The following is a 13,106-nucleotide window of genomic DNA, read 5'->3' as shown; positions in this document are numbered from 1 at the left end:
TGAGGTGCTGGAGGTGGAGTGGTCTGGAGGAACTTAGGATGCAGGGGTTGCTGAGTGGAGGATGATGTCTCCCAATCCCTGTCTCCACTTCCAAAGAAGGAGGCATCTGGAGATTGGGTGATTTGCTGGATGTAGGCACCAGGGTAGGGAGGAGGCCTGGACAACCAACACTAACACATGGAGGTGCTGTTCAGTCCAGGTGACAGTTCATCAGCTATAGGGTGGTGGGCAGCTTCTGTGTAGCCCAGAATGTTCAGTTTGCTGGCACTTGCAGGGCCCCTCTGTGGGGAAGTCTATATAGGCACCCATCACTCTCAGGCAGTGGTGTGGTGAGTAGGGCCTTGACACAGAGGGAACTGGGGCACTGACGTGGTCAGTGCCGCCCAGCTGTGACATCTGATGTTCCTTTGCCATCGTGTGGGGGTGGAGCAGCAGAGTTAGAATCCTCATGCTGACTCATCAGTCACCCTCCCCCTGGAGTACAGAAAACATGCTGGAATATTCCACATGCAGCCCAGCCCTTCTGTTACTATGTGAATACACTAATATGCAGTCCACAGTGGAAGGTAGAAGGCCGAGTTTTTAAAGGCTGCTTCCTGGACCACCTGCATCGGAATCCCCGCAGAGGCTTCTTAGAAGCGCAGAGTCCTGGTCCCAGTCAGACTTAGGGAGTTGGGAGCTTGAGGTGGGGCCTGAGAACTTGCTTTTGCAAAAGCACACCTGGTGATGCTGATGCACGCAGAGGTTTGGACATACTGCTATAGGGCTTAGTACCAAACACCACCAAAGCGTGAAGGATGTGTGCCCCTCTGTTGGACTCTTGAGGTTTGGAGGGCAGTGGTGAGGGTTTGGAGAGGAGTGGATTCATCACTTGGTCCCATTCCTAACTTGCTGATGCCAGGGTTCTGAGAGCTAGGCTATTCAGATTGCAGCTCTGAGGCCGCACCTGGATGCCTTGTTAGTGACAGCCACTTAAAAATGTCCCTTAAAATGGGACTGTGTCCCAGGAAGGGTGCCTAGTGTTTTATGTTGCTATCTATCTCCTTTGGTCCACATGGGAAGCTGGTGAGGTGCCCTCCATCACTGTTGTCCAGCTGCGGAAACTGGAGGCGGAGGGGCGTGACTTGCCCCAGACCACACAGTTGGTGCCAAGGGGAGGCAGAATATACCCCCAGGGATGTGTGATGCCAGAGCCCCATGGTTGGTTGTGTTGCTTGGTTGTGTTGCTTCTCAACAGTGTTGGTTTGAATTCCTGTTCTGCCCCAGACCAGCTGTACAACCTCCGGCAAGTCGTTTTACCTCTCTGAGCCTCGGTTTCCTTCTCTGTAAAATGGAAACAAGGTGGAGAAAGGTTTTCAGCAGGGAGCATAGTGGACATACAAAAGCGTCTAAGACAGTGTGAGGGCTCCTTCAGGTGCTCTCCTCCCCTCCCCACACTTCTGCCTGCTGGTGGTGCAGCTGCCCAGAGGACCTCCCTGGTATGCTTGTGTGCTGCTCCTTGCCGCAAACTCACCTTAAAATTGGGCCCTGCTTACTCTTCTCTTGCAGCTTTGGATGTCTGTGCTCAGGTTGCATCTCACTCCACTCCTGAGAGTCTCAGTTCTGCCCTCTTAAGCCTCCAGCCCTCTTACTCAGCTCCACATGTGCCAGTGACCTAAGGGTTCACACTCGGTATTTGCCACCTCCCTGGCCCGTGCCTGCTCAGTCACCATGCTGACCGTAGTTTCTTCTTCTCACAGCTCCCTCACTCCATGTCCCTCTGCCCCACATGCCTCGTGGGGATTATGAGTGTGGCTGTCTCCTCTCCCGCTGGGTCCTGGTCCCCTTGGGACTCCACTCCTGGGCAGGTTGCTTACTGTTTGTGCCAGCTCCTCAGTACACTTGTGCACTGATCCTTGCCCCACCTGCAGTGCTCCGATCACACGATGCTCCCACCACCCATTCTGCTCTGAAACGCAAGTCTTGAGGCTGTTGGAGTGAACCTGTGCAGCCATGAGATGGAGACACACTCAGGGGCCCAGCTTCTAGCCCCAGCAGCCCATCCATAGGGTGCTGCTCAGCACTTCCTTGCCCTGAGAGGCTACTCGGAACCTTTGCCACACTCCTCCTGCCCCTTACACCCCTATGCTCTGTCTTTTAGCAGATGACTCCACTTTGGATTACAGAATGGAGGCTGGTGGACGGCCCCAAGGAGGGGACGCCCAGGATACATGTGGGTACAGACCTGGGCTGTACCCCCTGGCCAGCTGTGTGTCTCCAGGCAGGTTAATTAACCTCTCCGAGCCCTGGAGTCTTCCCATATAATATGGGAATGGTAACGCTCATCTTAAAGGGTGGCTCTGAGGATTGAGTGGCACCCAGCAAATACTTGGTAAACAGTGCCGTCGGCAGTGCCCCTCACCAGTCACCAGAATCGTTTATGCTTGTGTGCTGGGCTGTGGCTGTCTCCCTCATCTCAGAAGAGGAGCAGCAGGGACCCGCCCCCACCCCAACCACTCGTCCCATTGCCGCGAGCTCCTCCCTTCCCACTCGCTCACCTGCCCCTCAAGGCAGAAGGAATGAGATGTGGCCTCAGCGCCCATTCGTCCTGCATCCACCTCTGCCCAGCCTTCTGCCGCCCCAGCCCACTTGGCCCTCACCTGGGTCAACACTGACCTCGACAGTGAGAATTCATCCTCGTAGATCCTAACCTTCCCTAAGTCCCTGCTGCTCTCCCACTGTTGCCCGGCCCCACTCCTCCTGGACATGTCTTCCCCCGGGCTTCCTTGTCCAGCCTCCTGGGCCCCCTCTGTCCCATTCCGCATGGCACACCCCTCTTTCTGTGTCTGCTGCTCAAGGTGCGCCATTCCCAGGGTCAGCCCTGGGGCCCCCACCATAACTATTCTGCCCGTTCTCTGCAGCTGGGTTCTGGAACTCCTCCCGCCCCAGTGTTGCTGCTGATTTCAGACATGTCTGTCCGCTCGCCTGTGAGAGCCTTCGCCAGGCCGGTGTCATGAAGACCTCTCTTTTGTAGGCCCCGTGGGACCATGCCAGCACTCCCGCTCTTCCTTTTCTCCCTCCTCCTCCTCTTTTTGTGCTCTCCATACCAGTGAGCGGTGCCACCAGCTTAAAGGGAAAGCTAGGGTCACCCTTGGAGCCCTCATCTTCTTCCCTACCTGCTCCCTCCATTCCCCACTCTACTGCTTGATCTCCCTAAGTTCCTCTCGAATCCGTACTGCCCTCTTGCCCCTTCAGCACATCTTTCAGGACCACTGCAGCAGGGCCGGGTTTGATTTGTTCATTCAACAGGTGTCTGTTGAGCACCTCCTATGTACCCAGCACTGATTTAGTGACATTCATCTTGAGCTCCTGGAATGCATTCTGGGCTGTTGTCAGACTCTTACTCACATGCAGCCCAGATTGCATCCACTTTCCTTGAATAGCCTCTGTGCCTTCCTTGACCTCCAGCATGGGACCTCCACTCCTTGGATGGTCTGTATTATCTGGCCTTGATGTGTCTTTCCAGTGTTCTCTCCCACTCCGTGGCCTTGCCGTTTGATCTGAAGTATGCCCTGCCCTCTGGTGACTCCACATCAGTGTCCATGTGCAGCCACTGCTTAGAGTATTACAACCCCACTGTCTGACTGCCAGCACCTCTTTTCAAATGCCACCTTCTCTGTGAAGCCTTCCCTGATTTTCCCAGCCTGACTCTAATGGCTTTCTCCTGTGTTGTCCCTGGGTCGCATCAATAGCATGTGCATTTTCTTGTCTTCACGCCTGTGCTCTCACTGGATGAGTGATGCATTGAGGGCCAGGACCACATGTGCTTCTTGCCCTATCTCCAGGAACCATAATAGGAAGGAGATCATACCCTTGAATAGGACACAGTCACCCTGACAGGTGTCTTTGGTCCCCAGGAAGACCAAAGTTCCCCAAGTTACAGCAGACTGAAGACTTCCTCTACCAGAAAGTAGAAGTAGTCCAGCCTTCAGCATAATCCTTCTAGATGGTTGGAAGGGTATCTGTTATCTTTGCCACAAGGGGAGAGTAGGTGAATCTCTGACTGTCCTCACCCTGGTGGTACCAAAAAAACAAAAAAAAAAGCCAGCGATCTGGCTGATAAGATGGGCTGGGCACACAGCAGAAGCTGGGGCTGGTCTGATAGGTCAGCAACTCCCTTGTTTCTCACCCTTGGTGGGGGATTCATCTTTTTCTTTAGTATTTATGAACAAGGTTGGGAGGAGAGTCAGCCCACAGGTGGTCGTGACTCTCTTTTATGTCAGTGCTTAGACTGGCTGCTCCTGAACTCCCTCTAGGATTTAGAGACCATGGAGGGTACCTGTTGTCTTGTCCCTCCATTACTCTTCTCTTGCCTGCTGGGAGTCCGTTAGACATGAGCCTCACATGACAGCCACAACCTGTGAGGACAAGCAGTTGCTGTCTTCTGCTGGATTAAAAAGTAGTCAGAGAAAAGACCTACCCATGGCTGTTGTTATGGGCTCAGCTGTGTTCCTCAAAAACTTAATGTTAAAGTCCTGACCCCTCTCAGTACCTCAGAATGAAACCTTGTTTGGAACCAGGATCATTGCAAATGTCATTAGTTAAAATGAGGTCATACTGGAGGGACACCTGGGTGGCTCACTTGGCTAAGCATCTGACTTCAGTTCAGGTGATGATCTTGTGGTTTTATGAGTTTGAGCCCCATGTTGGGCTCTGCAGTACAGCACAGAGCCTGCTTGGAATTCTCTCTCTCTCTCTCTCTCTCTCTCTCTCTCTCTCTCTACATCTCCCCCACTTGTGTGTGTTTTTCCTCTCTCTCTCCCCTTCTCTCTTTCTCAAAAATAACTTAAAAAAAAAAAGATGAGGTCATACAGAGTATGACCAGTGTCCTTGTAAGATGAGAGAGACACACAGGAAGGAGGCCGTGTGGGAATGGAGGCAGAGATTGGGGTGATGTGGCCACAAGCCATGGACACCAAGGATGTCAGGCACCAGCAGAAGCTGGAAGAGGCAGGCCCCTCCCTCAGAGCCATAGGAGCGAGCCTGGCTCTGCCAACACCTGGGCCTCAGACTGGCCTCCAGAACTGGGAGACAGTACATTTCTACTGGTCTGAGTCCCCCAGTTTCTGGTCCTTTGGGAGTGAATAGAGCTTTGGTAGGGTCCTTGGGGCCATCCTCAGTGGAGTTTGGAGTGCCTGGGGAATGAGTGTCAGTATACTGGGCCATCTCCTGGGACCCATAAGAGTATGTGAAGGAGACAGAAGGGGATAGTAAGTGGCACATCCATCCACTGTGATCTGTGCCCTAAAGTGAAATCTGATTTGCTTAGGAAAGAATCTTCCTTTTGGATCTGCTGTGGACCCCAGATTTCATTGGGACTATGTGGGCAAGGGGCTATGAATGGTGGGGAAATATGAGCTATGGTTTTGCTGAGAGAGTTAAAGGAGTCAGTGGAGGACCGCTCAGGTGACACTATTGTGTGTGCCTCACTGTGATTCAAATTGCACTCACTCTCCTTTTTTTAATGTGCAGCGGAAAATCCGCCAGAGCTACTTTGCCTCTGTTTCATATTTGGATACTCAGGTTGGCTACCTTTTGAGTGCTTTGGATGATCTCCAGCTGGCCAATAGCACAGTCATTGCATTTGCCTCAGATCATGGTAAGCATTTTCAAATGCCCTGGTGAATCAGTCACTCAAAACATGTGAACTTTTCTGTGAAATGTGCCTTTCTAGACTGCCTTAAACATAGACGTGTTCTCTTTTGGGAAGCAGCAGTGCCCCAAGTCTGGGGTCTTGCGGTGGTTCTGTGATTGCCTTGTTAGTCTTGGGACCTCTTTCCATGGAGGCGGGGCCTCTTTTGGGTCAAGGAGCATTTTGGATGCTTGGGTGGGGGATCTCGTAGCAACCTTTTTCTTTTCTTGATGAACTCAGAAGGAACCCTGTTTGTGTGGAGAATGCTTTGAACCCATGATTTTAATCTAGACTGTTGTTGGATTTTAGTTTATCTTAGGATCCAGAACAATCCTGGCAGGGCCCAACATGGCCCTCAGACCTGACTGCACCTCTCTACTCCCCGCCCCAATGCTCTCTCTGCCAAGAGATTGAGGCTCCCAGTGCTTTATGTCTTTTAAGGCAGTTTCCTACTTTTTCCAAAAATGGAGACAATTTATTTAAAATCTCTTTTCTTTTTTTTAAAAAAATTTTTTTTAATGTTTTATTTACTTCTAGAAGAGACAGAGAGGCAGCGTGAGCAGGGGAGGGTCACAGAGAGAGGGAGTCACAGAATCTGAAACAGGCTCCAGGCTCTGAGCTGGCAGTCAGCACAGAGCCCGACGCGGGGCTCGAACCCACAAACCGCGAGATCATGACCTAAGCGAAAGTCGGACGCTTAACCGACTAAGCCACCCAGGCGCCCCTAAAATCTCTTTTCTTAAGTTGAAATTTTTTATCATGCTCTAGAATAGAGGCTAAACAACAACCCCCAGTCCCCATAGCCCTGTTCCCCAGTTACCCACTCCCAGTGGTCTTATCTCATCCTTACCCCTCCCCTTCCCCCAAATTATTTTGAAGCAAATCTCAGGCTGTTCAGTTTTCTGAGCAGTATCTCTAAAGAATTTAGCTCTTTTGAAGTAGAACCATACTACCATTATCATACTTAGAAACAGGAAACAATCCTTTAGTGTCATCAACTATGCATTGGGACAATATTAGATCTTAGTACATACTCATTGTAAAAAGAAGGAAACATACAGAGCATATAATGTAGGGCCAGGGCACCATGCCATTTTACCCCACATGCCTGAGGCTAAGTGGTGCTGACAGATCTGGGATCCGTTTGCCAGCCTTTGGTTGTGCATATATATGTGGCTGTGGGGTGTGTGTGTGTGTGTGCGCGTGTGTGTGTGCGTGTGTGTGTGTGTGTGTGTGTGTGTGTTTAAATATATAGTCATGGAACAAGGCAGAATTGATTTTGCTTATAAACTGTTTTATTGCATAGTTTGCTTTTCCCACCTAATGTCACAGTCGGTTCTCCATGGGATTTCTCACAGGCCCGCCTTAAGCCTTGTAAAGACCCACACCATTTTGTCTTCTCTGGAGGCATCCTAAGTTTTCGCTGTTTCCCTGATGGTTTGCCATCTCCTTCTGGCCCCTCTTCTTGGTGCCTAGTTCCTCTTCCAGTGCTTGCACAACCTGGTGCACCTGTGAAGGCCAGGCCTGTGTGAAAGCTCTTTGCTTCGAGGCAGCTGCATTGATGACAGATGGCCCTCCTGAGACTTCCCACCTCCCAACCACAGTAGCCTTTGCCAGTCCATACATGGCAGCTTGATGTGTCTTTGGTTATTTTGTAACATAAAATTCTCAACGTATAATCTTTTTTTTTTTTTTTATATCAAAACGGGTGCTCTGCTGCAGACATTAGAAATTTCCAGCTTGGAGTGTTCAAGCTGTCTTTTGCAAGGGATGGATGTTTTAAATCAGGGTTAAGAGGGTTGTGTTGTCATGGTGGTTTTGTTTTTTTTTTTTTTTTTTAATCAAAGTTAAGGATCTAGAGTCAAGTTATATTTGTTTGGTCTATGGTATATTTTAACAATTGAATAAGATGTACTTTTTAAAACGTGAGTGATAGTGCCACAGTGTCACAGCCCACTGTTCAGTGGCATGCCATCAGGTATAGATGTGAGCCCGCGGGACTTGCGTCAAGGGAGGCCAGCCCAGGGCCAAGCAGTGGCAGCGCTGGCTGTCGGAGGCCCCGTGCAGGCACGAGGAACCCCTCTCAGCTGGGGTGGTGTGTTTGCACCGGGCCAGGGGTCCCTCAGTGCCCAACCGGGGTGCAATTGCTAGTTGTTTGCTAAGAGTATATAGTTTTGTTTAATAATTTAGTATTTGTTTTCCTTTTAGAGGTTCCTCATTCAGGACAAATGTCTAACTTCAAATAAACAACACTTAGATTTAGGGGAAACCACCATTTTTGTGGTCATTATAGAGGAATTTCTTCTGATGAGTGTTTGCTTCCTCTGGTTTTTACAACAGGAAATGAAACCGTATCTAAAATGAACAAGCTGCAATATCATTAATCATTTCCTGTCATTCTGTGCTTTTTATGACCCAGGGTGGGCTCTAGGTGAACATGGAGAATGGGCCAAATACAGCAACTTTGACATCACGACGCGCGTGCCCCTGATGTTCTATGTTCCTGGGAGGACGGCCCCACTTCCGGAGGCAGGAGAGAAGCTTTTCCCTTACATCGACCCTTTTGATTCTGTATTGGAATTGATGGAGCCAGGTATAAAATATGCTGAAGTGATATTGCTTGATAGTGAACTCCCTTTAGTTTATATGTAAATCACCTTACCAGTTCAGAGCCCAGGGCTTATCCGGTCCATTTTCCTGTCCAGTGTTGGCATTCCTGAGTATCTCTGCATCAGGAAGGGGTGGCAGGGCCAGAGCCAAGTATGGCTCCTGTCCACGAGGAGCCTGGAAGATGGGGAGTGATAAAGGAGTAGGTGGCATCCCCAGGATGAGGAGGACTATCATGATGGTGACAACAGCATGCTCCAAAGCTGGGAAGAAGGGGGCGGCAGACTGCACCAGGGCTGGGGCCGCCCCCTGCAGATGAGCATAACTCTTACCTACACACTTCTGCAGGGACTCAGCCCTTTGTGAGGGAGATGTTTGCCATTTTGGCAGCTCACCAGTCTAGTGAGCCACTAGATCTATAAAGTCTGCCAGGTGACTCTGCTTCTGCACTCCCCAACGATGAAGGGCAAGTTTACTCTGACTTCCACGTGCCAGTCCATCCCAGTCTTGAAAATGATACCGATACCTCTCTTCTCTAGGCTGAAATCTCCAGGCTTGCCACGGTTCCTTCAGGGTAGTGTTAGGCCCGTGGTTATCCTGGCCTCTCAACAAATGTCCTTTGAACAAGATACCCCTTGCTACCGCATGGGGCAACCTGTGCAGGTTCTTTGTGAATTATTTCCTGAGTTGATCTGCTCAGCACAGACATGAGTTGTGTACTTCAGATGACATTTGCTTCATAAGGGGTACTTTTTTTCATGAACTCTCAGAAGCTAACTTGCTCCCTTTCTGGACTTATTTCTTCATTAAATGCATCTAAATCCATTTAACATCTAAATCTTGGTTGATTTCTATTGAAAATTTTTTTTTCTTGATTGTGGCCCATCATTCTGGCCTTTCTGGATCTTTTTTAGTTTGCTTTAAATAGCAATTATAAACAACAGAAAATTTTATTTTCTCTACACGTGATTTTTCTGTGCTGCATGCTTTGCCTTCTTTCAAGTCATTGATAAGGTTAAACCTTTTCAATACATGATTATAGCCCTTTGTTTTCATGGAGAAATCTGACAGGTTGAGAATGTGTTTTTGAAACATTTTTGGGGAGGTGTTCAGCAACTTGTAAATTCATGTAACTACACTGTTTCCAGTTTATGCCCCAATTTTATCTCCAGCCTCTGTCTCTTCCCTGAACTTTGGGACTTGGGTTTCCAACGGCCTATTCCACTTGGCCAGCCTGACATACCCAAGCTGGGCTTCAGGCCTTTCACTGTAAGACCCTTTTGACCCTCTTCCCCTCTCAGGGAATGGCTGTGCTGACTCAGGCCAAAAAATTGTAGAGTCCTCCCGACTCCTGCCTCTCTCCCATCCTCCATATGTAATACGTAGTTCTCATCAGCAAGCCTGTTGCTGTCCATTCAGTCTGTCCATACTGCTTTTCACTGGCTCGTGCTGCCACCTTGGGCCACACCACCACCATCTCCTGCTGGATTCCTGCAATAGCTTGCTGAAGTCTCCATGCTTGTGCCCATAGTCCCCTGGAGTTCCTCCTCCTCACAGTAGCCAAAGTGATCCTGTTAAAACCCAAGTCAGGTGGTGTCACAGCCCTGCTCTGGAGTCTCCCATGATACCTCGCTGAGTGAAAGTCCTTATAATGGCCGACAAGTCCTAATGGGATCTGGGCCCCCATTTCTCCCTGACCTCACCTTTTAACAGGTATCCTGGGTAGCTGTCTTGGGCAGTGGCTCAGAGTCTGGATTTGTGTCATTGCTTCCTTGTGACTAGATTCAGTGTAAACATTTTTGACATATGCACTGCACATGAGGTTGTGTGTTTCTGTTGTGTCACAGTGGGATACTTGGTGGTGGCCTGTGCCATTGTTAGTGATGCCAGATTTGATAACCTGATTGAGGTGGCCATATTGGCCAGGTCTTACCATTTTGTAAAAGTGTCTTTCTTTAAGCTTCTTTGTTTCTTTTTATTTACCTTACAAATCAAATGTGTTGGAATAAAATTGGGCAGTATCAAAAAAGTTCTTAAAGATTCAGAAAGGCCAGAACGATGTTCCAAAGCCCAGATAGGTTTTAACAGGAATCAATAGAAAGTACAGGATTGAGACTTTAAAGATGGATCAACCACAGTGAGGTGTCGTATCCTACCCATTTTCAAAATGAACAGAAAACTCTACCACTGGCATGGTGTGGGGAAACCAGAACCCTCACACTGCTGGTGGGGATGTAAAATGGTACAGCTACTGTGGAAAATAGTTTAGCCTTTCCTCAAGAAAGTAAACATAGACTTAGCACATGACTTGGCAATTCCACTCCTAGGTATGCAGCCCACAGAATTAAAAACAGGTATTCAAACAAAAACTTGTACCTGAATGTTCATAGCATTATTCACAATTGCCAGAAGGTTCAAGCACCCCAGGTGTCCACTGGTGGATGAATGATGAGCAAAATGTGCTCTCCCCATATAGCAGAATGTTATTCAGCCTTCAAGAAGGCAGGACATTCTGACCCCTGCTACAATGTGGATGAGCTTTGAGGACATGATGCTCAGTGAAGTAAGCAGTCCTAAAAGGACAAATACTATGTGATGCCACTTACATAAGGTCCCTAGAGAAGCCAAAGTCATAGAGACAGAAAGTAGGACAGTGAGTGCCAGGCTGGGGAGCAAGGGAGATAGTAGGGAAGGTTGTGTTTAATGGGGACAGACTGCAGTTCGGGAAGATGGAAAATGTTCTGGGCCTGGATGATGGTGATGGCTGCAGAACAGGGTGAATGTTTGTGATGCTACTGAAGTGGACGCTAAAACATGGGTCGTTGGTAAATTTGATGTTGTTTGTGTTCTTGCACAATCTAAAGGAGATGTGCTGACATCCAGGAAGGAGTCATCTACAGGGTGACACCATTGAGACTCTGAATATCCTGTCCCGCAACAAATTTTTACTTGGTGGCTTGGGCTACTGTGGGTGATCCTTGCCTGAATCAGTTATTACACTGGTGCCTCGAAAATTCACATTGTTTTTAAAAGTGCCAGGTGGTCATGGACACCTTTGTTGTGTGTCCTCCAACTGGGTGAGGTGCCGAGTTGGCATTCTTCCTAAACTCTTGGGCCAAAACTAAATGTAAAAGAACAAAAGACAATGCGTGGTGCTCAGATGGGCTCCTGTCCTCATCCTAGGGGCTGGCAGCCTTCTGTAAAGTAGTCCATTCAGCTGGATCGCTTCCTGTTTCAGGCCGGCGAGTCATGGACCTGGTGGAACTTCTCTCTCTCTCCCCCACACTCGCGGGACTTGCCGGCCTGCATGTCCCACCTCGCTGCCCTGTTCCCTCATTTCATGTGCAGCTGTGTCGAGAAGGCCAGAACCTCGGGAAGCATTTTCGACTCCAGGACCTGGAAGAGGACCCTTACCTTCGTGGTAATCCCCGTGAGTCTATTGCCTATAGCCAGTACCCCCGGCCTGCAGACTATCCTCAGTGGAATTCCGACAAGCCAAGCTTAAAAGATATAAGGGTCATGGGCTATTCCATACGCACGATAGACTATAGGTACACTGTGTGGGTTGGCTTCAATCCCCATGAATTTCTGGCTAACTTTTCTGATGTCCATGCAGGGGAACTCTATTTTGTTGATTCTGACCCTTTGCAGGACCACAACATGTATAATGACTCTCAGGGCAGAGATCTTCTCCAATCATTGATGCCTTGAGTCTTGCCAAGCACTGAGGAGGGCATATGTAATGTGTTCCCTTCTAGCTGGGGAGAGGAGTTAGAGCTGATTATTTGGTGGTTATCCACAATATTGGAAGCAACCTGATGGGTAGGCAATCAAAGCATGCATCAACAATTTGGCCTAAGAATATGTAATAGCCCAAGCCTTTGATTCTTTATTAACTTGAGTCTTGATTTATACTTGGTAATTGGACTGAACCATTCTTTCCCATTTTGAACAATCATAGCTTATTTATTGAATGGATAAGTATAAAGTGAGCAGATGAAAATGTTCATTCTTTTAGCTGTTGTCTTGACGGCTAACCTAACATAATAACCTAACCTAACATTATAGTAAAAAAATACCGGAATTATTTGCAGAATTTAGTGCATTTCAAAAAGTAACATATATCACATTCCGTTTAACACAAAGTTCCTGGTTGTTTTGTTTATAATTTAATAACTTAGTTTGCCCAATATATTCAAAATATGATGTCAGTATTTCAGGTTTCTTTTTAAAATGTTAAATAATAATACCAGATGAGTTTGTCTTTTTTTTTTAACCCTTTAAAAATTTTTTAAATAGTTTATTTTTGAGACAGAGAGAGACAGAACATGAAGGGGGAAGGACAGAGAGAGAGGGAGACACAGAATCTGAAACAGGCTCCAGGTTCTGAGCTGCCAGCACAGAACCTGATGTGGGGCTCGAACCCATGAACCGCGAGATCATGACCTGAGCCAAAGTCAGATGCTTAACCGACTGAGCTACCCAGGCGCCCCTAAGTCTTATCTTTAATTCTTGTTCTTAAGATTGCAAATTTTCAAAATCCGAAGATAAAATAGGCATGAAGTGATTAATGTGGGATTTCTACATCAAATAATGTGTAATCCTCAGTAAACCAGAGGCATGAAATGTATGGGAAATTCAGTTAAAAATGTTCAGAGATGTCTGGCCCAAGTAATAATTTGTTAGCAAGTAACAAATAGCAAGTAGCAAGTAACCCTTGACCTCAGAGGTCACCTATTGAAAGGCACTGTTATTCACAGTGGAAAAGATTGAAAGGGTAACTGTATCCACGAATTGAGTCACTCAAAACTAAAGTGTTCTGCTTCTT

At 48.0% G+C, this 13,106-nt stretch overlaps 1 protein-coding gene across 3 annotated transcripts in view; it reads left to right on the top strand.

The window, feature by feature from the left end:
• The window catches only part of IDS (iduronate 2-sulfatase), a 46,397-nt gene extending 33,906 nt beyond the window's left edge, over positions 1 to 12,491 (top strand). For all 3 annotated transcript variants that reach the window (XM_039225174.1, XM_039225175.1, XM_039225176.1), the window contains 3 exons: positions 5,512 to 5,638; positions 8,091 to 8,264; positions 11,517 to 12,491. In XM_039225174.1, the coding sequence (XP_039081105.1) occupies positions 5,512 to 5,638; positions 8,091 to 8,264; positions 11,517 to 11,989 (774 nt within the window). In that variant the 3' untranslated portion in view covers positions 11,990 to 12,491. The remainder of the gene's footprint in view (positions 1 to 5,511; positions 5,639 to 8,090; positions 8,265 to 11,516) is intronic.
• The last annotated feature ends 615 nt before the right edge of the window (positions 12,492 to 13,106 follow it).

The sequence above is a fragment of the Hyaena hyaena genome, unplaced genomic scaffold (assembly GCF_003009895.1).
Source record: "Hyaena hyaena isolate Hyena2069 unplaced genomic scaffold, ASM300989v1 scaffold_1955, whole genome shotgun sequence".
Lineage (NCBI taxonomy): Eukaryota > Metazoa > Chordata > Mammalia > Carnivora > Hyaenidae > Hyaena > Hyaena hyaena.
The sequence above is the reverse complement of the archived record's forward strand: the minus strand, read 5'-3'. Positions and strand labels throughout refer to the sequence as shown.